The 12,667-nt window shown below is 36.8% G+C and overlaps 1 protein-coding gene across 6 annotated transcripts in view; it reads right to left on the reverse strand.

Annotated features, from left to right (window-relative positions):
- Positions 1 to 2,226: 2,226 nt before the first annotated feature.
- The window catches only part of Ekar (Eye-enriched kainate receptor), a 107,806-nt gene continuing 97,365 nt past the window's right edge, over positions 2,227 to 12,667 (reverse strand). For 3 of the 6 annotated variants that reach the window (XM_089464211.1, XM_089464213.1, XM_089464209.1), the window contains 7 exons: positions 11,489 to 11,692; positions 11,222 to 11,425; positions 11,046 to 11,150; positions 9,018 to 9,473; positions 3,073 to 3,274; positions 2,642 to 2,830; positions 2,227 to 2,578 (listed from right to left, as the gene is read on the reverse strand). In XM_089464211.1, coding sequence (XP_089320337.1) covers positions 2,274 to 2,578; positions 2,642 to 2,830; positions 3,073 to 3,274; positions 9,018 to 9,473; positions 11,046 to 11,150; positions 11,222 to 11,425; positions 11,489 to 11,692 — 1,665 coding nt within the window. In that variant the 3' untranslated portion in view covers positions 2,227 to 2,273. The remainder of the gene's footprint in view (positions 2,579 to 2,641; positions 2,831 to 3,072; positions 3,275 to 9,017; positions 9,474 to 11,045; positions 11,151 to 11,221; positions 11,426 to 11,488; positions 11,693 to 12,667) is intronic. The other 3 variants (XM_089464210.1, XM_089464212.1, XM_089464214.1) reach the window with 3 other exon arrangements.

Here is a 12,667-nt window from a genome sequence, read left to right on the forward strand (position 1 = left end):
ACATATGTATATATGTAAGTCTGCACGCATAGCATCAAGCACTCCAGCCTTATATACACGCTCATTTGTATGTGTGTATGTATGCACACATAAATGCGTACTCTAGCATATTCTAAGAATCTCGTTGCGATTGATTTGTCTTTGCTTGTTTGAATTTCCAGCCACCACTCTGGCTTTTCTTTGCTATGTGGCGTCATAACAATAATGTGATTTCGTTTTAACTACTGTTGATTGAAAGGACGCGGTGGTGCTGTAGGCTGAAGAGCCGGCGATCTTTATTTTAGATATTTTAACATGATATATAATTTTTTCACCCATCTTCATAGAATCAAAACATCAGCTTACGTGAAAAATTTCAGCATTCTACGTTTATACCTTTAGGAGATACAGTTTTATCCGATTTGCCGCGCCCCTAATGGGCGGAGATATGACCGCCATAGCTTGTGATCTTGGGTGGTCGGCGCAGACCTACATACCAAATTTCAGCTTTCTAGCTCGTCAACAAACATGATTTCTGGTATATCGGAAAATGCATTTTCCGATTTGCCACGCCCCTAGTGGGCGGATCGGGTAAATTTTAACACTTTATAAATCGGAGATATACACGAGTATGTGTTCCAAATTTCAAGTCTCTAGCTTCAATAGCGCCGAAATAGATTGCGTTCATACGGACAGACGATCTGAGTCGATTTGGCCCTGTCCGTCTGTCTGTCTGTCTGTCCGTCTGTCCGTATGTTTGAACGCGTCGATTTCAGGAGATACAAGAGGTAGAGACTTCACACACAAACATACACAAACACATACACACACAAGCGCCCACGCATAAACACGCATGGGCTGCAGTGTGCGCTTACTATGAGAAGTTAATTATTTAATAACTTTTTTGTGGACATACGATATTCATGAAACTTTCAGATCGTAATTATAATTATAATATGCGTGCACTTGCCAAAGCACAAGTCTCTTGTATTTGAAATACGCCTTTTACAAATATGTGGGTGAGGGGCTGGATATTTTGTGTAAAATGCATGTCAATATTCATTCAAAATTTGGAGACTATAGCCTTAAAGATGTAGGAGATATAATTTTATAACTGATGTTCGATAGGGGTTTTCATCGATAAAAATGATCGGGATGAGTTATCGATTTTTAATGATAAACTCGATATCCGCGCTGTATATACGGTCATTTAAAAAAAAATTGAAGTCTCTAGCTCTTATATCTTCTGAAATCGAGGCGTTCATACATACGGACAGACGGACGGACGGGCGGACAGACGGACAGAGCTAAATCGACTGAGCTCGTTGCCCTGATTAAGAATATATGTATGTATATACTTTATGGGGTCTGCCACACCTCCTTCTACCTGCTACATACATTTAACAAAACCATTATACCCTGATCTGTCCGTATGTTTGAACGCGTCGATCTCAGAAGATATAAGAGCTAGAGACTTCCAATTTTCCTAGGTCCGTGTATAGCACGCGCACATCGAGTTTTGTTTTAAATATCGATAACTTGCCCCGTTATTTTGCTATCGATAACATTAGCGAAAACCAGTAATCAATTTACATCTCCATCTTTAAAGCTAGACCCTCCAATTTTTATGTACACTTATACGCATTTTATACAATTTCGGTTTTTGTCAAAATTTACCCCCCACCCCTAATTCACCCCCTCACCCTCACATTTGTAAAAGGCGTATTTCAAATATTAGGGACTTGTGCTTTGCCAAATACATGCATATCCATGTTATAATCATATTCTGAAAGTTTCATGAAGAAAGTACATCCACAAGAAAAGTTATTGAACAATTTGGTTCCTATAGCAAGCCACCACTACAGTGCACTGCAGCCAATGCGTGTTTATGCGTGCGTACGTATGTCTGGGTGTGTGTGCGTGGATGTGTGCATATGCAAATAATTATTGAAATATCAGTTGCTCGAAGGGTTCAGGGGATCTCCTAGTCGAGCAGTCTCGACAAGAGCTTTCTTACTTGTTTTATTTTTAGACTTTATGCCGCAAAAATCGCCCATAGTGCAATGTCTAAGTTTCTTAGTTCAATGATATCATTGATCAAACATGGCTGTGAATTGGGGCATAGCTGGACTGGCAAATAACGTACCTACACCGGGTTGGTAGTATTATCGATAAGATATATTCTCGTAGGCTATATAATATTATTTAATAGTTTTTCCAATATTTTTAAATAAATAATAATAGGAGTCAGAGAAAAAACTTTTAATAATTTTATAAATTTTTAATTATAGAATTTATTTTTGGCATTGGGCGCAGCTACTATTAATTTCTGGACGTTGGCGTTTATTAGTGCACCAAAATGCAAATCGCAGCTCTTCAAACATTTCAACCCATAAAGAACGAGGCGGAGATATGTATGCCAAATGGGTGGTTGTTGGTGCAGCCTTAACGGGTGTATAGTTTAAATGATTTGGATTTTTACAACAGTTTTGATTAATTCTCATCAATTTCGCTTGGTGTCGGAAGTTAATTATAAATTCGAAGAATGAAACAATAAACGCCACTAATATTCCTGTAAGCAATACCACAAAAACGCCACCTATAATATTAAAAAAAATATATATACATATATATTTAAATATTATCTGTTTACTGGAATTACCTATACTGTCAAGTCCCAATGCATTTGCTTTCGACTGCTTATTGCTGGTTATCCTGTTACATGTCTCATCAGTGTTTTTCCACCATTTATCATACAACATTTGAATATCTCCTTTTTCTTGAAGTTCCAGTATAGCCAACGATATCTTGTCTCGCCATGGAGATCCTTTAGGTGTAGCAATACCGTATCCTATATAATATTATTAATTCAAAATGCAATTTGAATATGTGCTGTTTAAAAATAAAATATATATATTTGATAACTCTATAATAATTAGTAAAATAACCTATGTGATGCCATATGGTTTTATGTGTGTGTGAGTGTTTGAGTCTTGGCTAAATATTACTATACTGTTCCTAATTCTTGTACCAAATTACATTAAACTGTCTTATAAATGCTTTTTTATTGAAATAAAATATATAAAACTATACCTTTTGTGTCTAATAAGCCACCGATCTGCGTCAAATTGCAGTCTCGTTGAACAATGTAGTCAAGCATTGTAGATTCCATTAAGAAGGCGTAGTTACCCTGGTTAACACGCCTTATCCCATCTTCGTAAGTAGACGTAAATGCCATTGGTTTCTTATTATCCATAACTCTCCACATCTTTTTATAGGTTTCAATCATGGAGTCCTACTTAAAATACTTGTTAATATTGTAAAACTTCGAATACTTTGTCAAAATAAATATACATAGGTAAAGACCTATAATCAATAGCGATTGAATTCCTTAAGCGGGGTATCAACAGTCGAATTTGTTGTACGAATATTTTCGCCGAGTTCACCTACTAACTATGCAAAGATTTCCACAACCATAATTTCAAAACAAAATTTTTTATTGTGAACATGCATATGAAAACAAAATCGTGGCCTTAATGGCAATACATGTTTATTTAAAACAAGAAAAGGCACCTGACTTTGCGCTTGTTTTGATTTTTGCCAGTTCACGCGCAAAGAATTTATTTTCGTTTTGACGACATCGATTGTGGCGACGAAGATGGGAAATCAGGGTATAATGCTTTTGTTGAAATATATGTAACAGGCAGAAGGAGGGTGTCAGACCCCACAAAATATATATTTTCTTGATCAGGGTGACGAGCTTAGTCGATTTGGCCCTGTCCGTCTGTCTGTCCGTCTGTGTGTCCGTCTTAGTCGAATAATTTTATAAGTTTAAATTTGTTTCTTCTTAAATAGCCCTCAAATACATACATATGTATACGCAAATACATACATATGTATATATGTAAGTCTGCACGCATAGCATCAAGCACTCCAGCCTTATACACGCGCTCATTTGTATGTGTGTATGTATGCACACATAAATGCGTATTCTAGCATATTCTAAGAATCTCGTTGCGATTGATTTGTCTTTGCTTGTTTGAATTTCCAGCCACCACTCTGGCTTTTCTTTGCTATGTGGCGTCATAACAATAATGTGATTTCGTTTTAACTACTGTTGATTGAAAGGACGCGGTGGTGCTGTAGGCTGAAGAGCCGGCGATCTTTATTTTAGATATTTTAACATGATATATAATTTTTTCACCCATCTTCATAGAATCAAAACATCAGCTTACGTGAAAAATTTCAGCATTCTACGTTTATACCTTTAGGAGATACAGTTTTATCCGATTTGCCGCGCCCCTAATGGGCGGAGATATGACCGCCATAGCTTGTGATCTTGGGTGGTCGGCGCGGACCTACATACCAAATTTCAGCTTTCTAGCTCGTCAACAAACATGATTTCTGGTATATCGGAAAATGCATTTTCCGATTTGCCACGCCCCTAGTGGGCGGATCGGGTAAATTTTAACACTTTATAAATCGGAGATATACACGAGTATGTGTTCCAAATTTCAAGTCTCTAGCTTCAATAGCGCCGAAATAGATTGCGTTCATACGGACAGACGATCTGAGTCGATTTGGCCCTGTCTGTCTGTCTGTCCGTCCGTCGGCATGTATGAACGCGTCGATCTCAGAAGATATAAGAGCTAGAGACTTCAAATTTTTTTTCAAATGTGTATGTATGTGTGCCGAAAAAAAGTGCAGTGATTAGAATATCAGATTAGAGGGTTCAGGGTATCTCCTAGTTGAGCAGTCTCGACTAAAGTCTTCTTACTATCTTAAAACTATCGCTTTCATTTTGTACACAGCCGAAAACATTCAAGAAATTTTCGGTTAATTTTGCCATGTCTTGACTGTCCGAAATATTTCTACAAATGATATTCATGCAACCATTCGAATCCATTGGCGAACACGTTTGCATGAACATGCGTAAGACAGAAACATTTCTATTTTTGTGCAAACACAGTCGTCGACAAACACTGCTATCCACATTCGAATATTTGACGATCAAAACATGCTCGTGTAACAAATTCGTGGATACACCGTTTTATCGATAATTAGTTATAAAACAAGTAAAAAGCTCTAGTCGAGACTGCTCGACTACGAGATCCCCTGAACCCTTGGAGTAATAGCTATTTCAATAATTATTCGCGTCTTTCAGCTTACACAAGAAACACGCACACACACACACATGCACGCACGCACACACAGGCATACATACATACACACACACATGCACACACAAGCATAAACACTCATGGGCGGCAGTGTGCGCTTACTATGAGAACTCAATTGTTTAATTTTTTTTTTTTTGTGGACATACGATCTTCATGAAACTTTCAGATTATGATTATAACATAGATATGCATGTATATGCCAAAGCACAAGTCTCTAATATTTGAAATACGGCGTTTTACAAATGTGATGGTGATGGGGTGAATATAGGGGTGGAGGGTAAATTTTAACAAAAACCGATATTGTATAAATTGCATATAAGCATACATTAACAAGTAAGAACGTTGCAATCGGGCGATACCGATAGCAGAAGACTCATTCACAGCCCAAACGCTGTCAACCAGAGTATATAGTGCAATTTTCAAGTCTAGTGCGCAGCAAAAGACACGGCATGATGCCATTAAAATTGGAAAATCATCGATAGCTATTGCATTCAAATTACATACATATATAATTTATACAACTCTGATTTTTATTATATATTTATATCCATACATTGGATACCGGCTTCAAGCTAACAGCAGATCAGCGCGATTTTCCTATGCTTGTGCACACACTCATAGTCTATTCTATGCGTACAGACAGAAGCGCGCCTTTTCTCACATTCTTAGAATTTCGATTGATTTCTGGACTTTCTAGCCGTTATTGTAGTTTTGTCTGATATAATGTAATATGTGATTTCGTTTTAACTACTCTTGATCGAAACGACGCGGTGGTGCTGTAAGCTGAAGCGCCGACGATCTTTATTTTAGCTATTTTGACAAACATGCTATTTGGGTTGGGTGCGAGTTCAAATCCCGTTGAAAACACTTTTTTGTAAATTGCAAATTTTTTTTATTTTAGCTTTTTTATATTTTATTAATTTTATAAAAATGTTTCCTTCCGTGCTATCAATGCCAATTAAGCCTACTTATGTGTACATATACATAAATAGATGGCTGACGCATATAAATGTCGCAATTCGGGTACTATAAATGCCGATTGAATTTGAATTCTTACGCTCAAAAAATGTGAAAATTACAGGGTATTTTTCGATATGCCACGCCCCTAAAGAGGCTTAAAAATGATTTTTGGGGCATCGATAGAGGAGGCCACCAGTAACTTAACTATCCAAATTTGAAGCTTCTAGCTCTTAAACTGTAGGAGATATAAACTTTTGCGGTTTGCCACGCCCCCTATAGGCGGACATATATCTACCATTGGACGTGGGTGGTCAACCCGCGTATATATACAAAATTTCAGGTCTCTAGCATCAATAGTGCCTAAAATATAGCAGAATTCGGAAAATCACTATATCTTCAGGTCCGATTTGCCACGCCCCTAGTGGGCGTAGATATATAATTTTTTCACCTATCTTCATAGAATTAAAACATCAGCTTACATTCCAAATTTCAGCATTCTCGGTTTATAACTTTAGGAGATACAGTTTGGTCCGATTTGCCACGCCCCTAATGGGCGAAGATATATCCGCCATAGCTTGTGATCTTGGGTGATCGGCGCGGACCTACATACCAAATTTCAGCTTTCTAGCTCTTCAACAAACATGATTTCTGGTATATATGAAAATGCATTTTCCGATTTGCCACGCCCCTAGTGGGCGGATCGGGAAAATTTTAACACTTTATAAATCGGAGATATACACGAGTATGTGTTCCAAATTTCAAGTCTCTAGCTTCAATAGCGCCGAAATAGATTGCGTTCATACGGACAGACGGACGGACAGACGGACGGACATCAAGACGGACATTGCACAAAACCAATATACTCATTTCACATTCGTGAATGAGTCTAAAAATTAAGTATCTACAAAACAGCAGTTAAATAATTGTAACATACTAAGCATATATCAACATTGCAGTCGGTCGTTACCGACTGCAGAGTTCGCATTCGCAGTCGCGAGGATGCAAGATCCGCTGTATCTAAGTGCTTTTGGACTGTAAACCCGAATATATTTCAATATACAACACGTAGCAGGGTCCAAATACATTAAAAATGAGAAATTATTGATAACCATTCCTGTACATATTAAGTGCGGAACTCTGCATATTTTGATGAGAAGAATTGCACTTGGTATAATTATTCTATTGCATAATGGACTTCACTTGAAAGACGACCTTCTCGGCCGAGCGCATGAAAAGAAATGATTTTGCGTTCCCATATTTCCGTAGCCCGAACTTAAATATAAGGTGCCCAAGCAAATACGAAATAATCTGGGAACTTATGCTCAAAGAGTGTGCAAAAAGATTTACTCTACGTGTCCGGTCTGTGTGTTCTATGGTTAGTGTAGAATAGCATGGATATAACAACTATATATCTATTTTTTCATAGCATTCGAAAATATCGATGCTGCTGACTTCGATACTCGATATATCGCCGTCACTAGACTATTATCACTAACTAGAGAACACATAGACTGTACATGTAGTGTAAAGCGTTTTGCACACTTTTTTTTCGAAGGATAGCACCCCAGACAACTTCGTATTCGCTCGGCTCCTCACTTTTAGGTTTGGGTTACTAAAATATACGAAAGCACAAACATTTCGCTTCATCGCTCGACCGAGATGGTTGACTGTAGAACAAAAGATCCCTCTACGCTGAATGTTTCCCTTGTTATCTCTCTCTCACGATGATCTCTGCTCTCTCAAATGTGAATATGTATGTTTGCATGTCAGCACAAGCAGCAGCTCACGAAAATTGAAATTTCTTCGCCTTAGACTCCCGTTTCTTCTCTTCTGTGTAAGAGTATATCGAACTCATCAAACTTTTTATATAGTTTTTTTACTTTTTATAAGTTACTTTTTATAAGTTTGAAATTGAAAATGGGAAATCAGGGCATAATGGTTTTGTGAAAAAGTATGTAACGGGAAGAAGGAGGCGTGGCAGTATATATATTCTTGATCAGCGCGACGAGCTGAGTCGATATAGCCCTGTCCGTCTGTCTGTCCGCCCGTCCGTCCATCCGTCCGTATGAATGCGTCGATCTCAGAGGTTATAAGAGCTAGAGAGCTGTGTGTGTGTGCATGCTCGTCGCGAAAGAATTTTCATTATGCGCACCAACGCTTTCATACCCTTCCCACTAATAATAACGAAAACGCAAATATTTTGTACGAACTTGGCAAACGGTTTGAAGAGTTCGATATACTCTTACACAGAAGGGAAGAAACGGGAGTCTAAGGCGAAGAAATTTCAATTTTAGTGAGCTGCTGCTTGTGCTGACATGCATACATACATATACATATCTGAGAGAGCAGAGAGCATCGTGAGAGAGAGACAACAAGGGAAACATTCAGCGTAGAGGGATCTTTTGTTCAACAGTCGACCATCTCGGTCGAGCGCATGAAGCGAAATGATTGTGCTTTCGTATATTTTCGTAGCTCGAACCTAAAAGTGAAGAGTAGAGCAAATACGAAATGGTCTGGGAGATAACTCCCGAAAAAAAAGTGTGCAAAACGCCTTACACTACTTGTTCGGTCTGTGTTCAGTGATATCACGTATATCGAGCTTTTCTCAAAAAATCGATAACTGATCCAGCTATTTTGCTATCGATCTAAAACATTATCGGAAACAAATTAAATTATACACGTTATATTTGTTGTGTAAGCAGAAGAGAAACGAATAATTATTGAAATATTGAACGATTTAGGGGAGAGTCGAGAAGTCTCGACTAGATCTTTCTTATTTGTTTTATACAAATTTTACTGAGGTGCATCAATTTTCGCTATGTGAGTGGTAACTTTATACAAACATTAAATATTTTATATACATTATATAAATTTAAAATGTGCTCAACCTACACTTACCCGAAAAAAAGTCATTGTTGATCCACTTTCTAAAGTCCCGTAGGAAATTTCTGTCTGGCTAGCCAAATCGTCAGCGTTTTCGATAGGGTTAATCATACGTTCAACAGTTAAAAATGCTGCCAAGTTCGCAGTATATGATGCAACAATAATAAGGGAAAAAAATCCCCAAATACTACTTATAATTCGAGTAGAGATAGCCCTCGGATATATATCTGACCCCTGTTGCATAAGCGTCCCAATAGTAAACCAAAAACTATCCGATATAGTAAATTGGTTACTTATTGTTAAATGATCAATATCACATGGATGTATACTACGCCATTCAATTGGAGATAACTTTGCTAATAAATATATTGTTAATGATACAAGTATATATGCCACTAAAACATAAATCCATATTTCGATTGCTAATGGGTTCATGAATGAAAATAGTCGAGTTGGTTCCGTCGTGGGTACCTAAATAAATAAGTTTTCATTCATTATTCGATATTTTTATGCTGCTGTATATTAATGGTTTTGATGAAATGTATATAACAGGCAAAAGGAGGCGTGGCAGACCCCATAAAGTATATATATTATTGACTAGGTGACCCGGCGAACTTCGTACCGCCTAAAAGTCTAAGAACCTTTTAGCTAAACTAATTTAGGCTTTGATGAACGTAATACTATAATACAAAACAATATTAATATAGATAGAAATATAAAAGTATTCTATTATGATGAATGATGATGAAAACGTACAGAATGAGAATAAAAATTAAAAAAAAAAGAAATAATTAAGTTAACATTAAATTAACACATGTCAGAAAAAAGTCACTGAAAACTATGTATGTATGTTGTTCAGGTTGGAATACACTTTGATTAATTTATTAATCGAATTTTCATTCAAGTACCTTGTGGCAAACGACATTCTTCGTTTTTCGATTGACTCGCGATATTCCGATGGGAAAAAGATCTTCTAAATCTTCTACGACGCGGCATTTTTATTAATAGTAATACTGAATATGTACTCGCACAAAACCACATAAAACAATCGAGACCCCCTATGAAAAGACATTTAAACTTTTGATAAACTGTAAAATAAATCTTTAACTTAATAAATAATTTACACAAATGCTTCTGAACGCACGCGTAAAATTTTTCAATCTTTTTAAAAAAAAATACACATAATAGTTTATTCATTCACGTATTGATCAAATGTGCATGAATAATTGTTTAACATGAGAGCAGGGCCGAAAACTGTTACTGTTATCAAGCCTACTGGGAAATTAGCGCGTTTTTCAAGTATTCGTCAATTTTGTAGTATTTTTAAGATATACTCTCCTAATCCGGGCGGAGACAAATTCAATAAATCAAAAACCATGAAAATTGATCCAGCAGATCTCGAGTTACAAGTGCTGTTACACATAGATTAGGGTGACGAACTGAGTAGATTTACTCCTATCTGTCTGTCCCTTTGCCCGTATGCTTAAACGCGTCGTTCGCAGAAGATATAAGAGTTAGAGACGCGAAATTATTTTCTTAGTTCCGGATATTTCACGCGCTGATCGAGTTTGTGTCCAAAAAGAACGATAACGATTCCTGTTTTTTTATTTTTGATTAAAACCCGTATCTAATCAGTTAAAAAATTATATATCCTACATCTTTAGAACTAGAGTCTCCATGCGTCCTTCTGCCAATTTTAAATTTTCTTAAAGTATAAATCTCCAAGTCTAAAAATATAGGAGATTTTTAGTGAATTGCAACTAGTAATTGTTAACCAAAACACCAAAACAGGAGCCGGTATTGACCTACAAAAAAAATATAAGACGCGTCTACACATACGGACAGAAAGACATGTCTAAATCGACTCAGCTCGTCGTCCTTATCAGGAATATACACTTTCAAGGATGAGCCACGCCTTCCGTTGTATACACACATTTGAACAAAACCATTATACTTTGAATTACAATTTTTAAAGTACTCAGGGTATAGAAATTGTCATATGCTTTATAACGGATGAAAGTTGAAATATAACTACATTCATACCTTAAACAAAATGCTTATTCCTAGATTCATGAATGGTTTAGTGAAATCTATAACACTCTCTCGAGCATATGTAATTGTCATTGAACCAACAGCCAAGTCCGCCTTCTGAAAGCAAAACATTTTTCAAATCAGAGAAAATAATACAAAAAGTTTTCTTCGCAAATGATTATGCTTACATATTTCATAAGCTGAGCCACCATTCCATTCCATTGACCTGTTTCTGGATCTTTTGCGCCATATTTTCTATCAGGAACCAAATCTAATATGTAGTCAAATCCAACTTCATGCGAGATATTTTCCAAAATATCAACACAAAATCCGTAAAAGCGTTCATTTCCCGTATAGTTTTTTCCGTAATGCATCATCACATAAGGCGTTTCCTAAAAAAATATTGAAGACTATTTTAAAGGACGAATTTTAATGTTGAAATATATGTCACAAACCAATATAGTAATTACGACCAACGTTACGTTCATCGAACCAGCTTCAAAAAATAATGAAGGCTCCGTTATATTAAGATGATTATGAGGCGTCCATTCACCAACTTTTACTATAGAATGTTGCTTTAACTTGATTAAGTCGAGCTTAAATTGAATGCGTTGACCTTCTTTAAATTGTATGGGACCGGTCAATCCTTTCCACTCAACCTTTTTTGAGTAAAAGTAAAAATGTTTTTAGGCTTAGCCTGATGTCAGAGTGGCCCCGATAAGTGATGCGATGCTATAAGCGATAATTATCGCAGCGATCTACAAAGCGATGGCATGTCAGAGTGAAAGAGAGAAATACTGCTTGAATTGCCAAAAAGAATATATTTCCCCTACTAGCCAACGGTTATTTAAGCTCAGCACGCAACGAAAACACACGTATCAAAAAAGCTCCATCATGCGATAAAGCGAGAAAACGATTCAGGAATGCTTTCTCGCAACTCGCTTTACTTCTCGCTTTGGGTTTCTTCTCGCTTCGCTGCACTCTGACATGTTTCAAAGCGATTACATGTAAATCTGCATGTAGAGCTTTCTCGCTTATTGTCGCTCCATATTATCGCATCGCTTATCGCGGCCACTCTGACATCAGCCTTAAGGTTTTGACAATGGAAAATATAAATTTAATAATTTGGGTTCTAAATAGTAGTCATTTTAAAGTAGTAATAATAATCTCTCTACTAATGAATACATGCCATTTTCTTCGTTCATGCTTAACTTATACATACAATTATTCACCTGATTGTTGCGTTGCCAAATTCTCTACAACAATTTACCGTTTTCGCGACGAGTTTCGATATTAATTGCGCGTGGCTGCTCGGCCCGAGCGTCAGCTTTCGCTGCTATTCTGTTTGGTCGGCGTCGGCAATGCAACCTCACCACAGCAAGCTTTTAAGCTGCATGGTCGCATTGACGATCGCGCGCCCGCCTACCATTCAAATCCTACTTAATCTACAAACGAAACTTGCTATGACACTTATGACTACTTAATAAGAAATTAACAATATCTTACGAACTACAAACTTATAATTCTTACGACTATAAATTATAACAATGACTTCAATCTCTTACGGCTACAAAATCAAATTCAAAGCTTCATCAGCTTACATACTACAAACTTAAACCTTACCAACTACAAAC

Source organism: Drosophila arizonae, chromosome 3 (assembly GCF_054131065.1).
Source record: "Drosophila arizonae isolate 15081-1271.41 chromosome 3, UAZ_ARI_1.0, whole genome shotgun sequence".
In the NCBI taxonomy this organism is placed as follows: domain Eukaryota; kingdom Metazoa; phylum Arthropoda; class Insecta; order Diptera; family Drosophilidae; genus Drosophila; species Drosophila arizonae.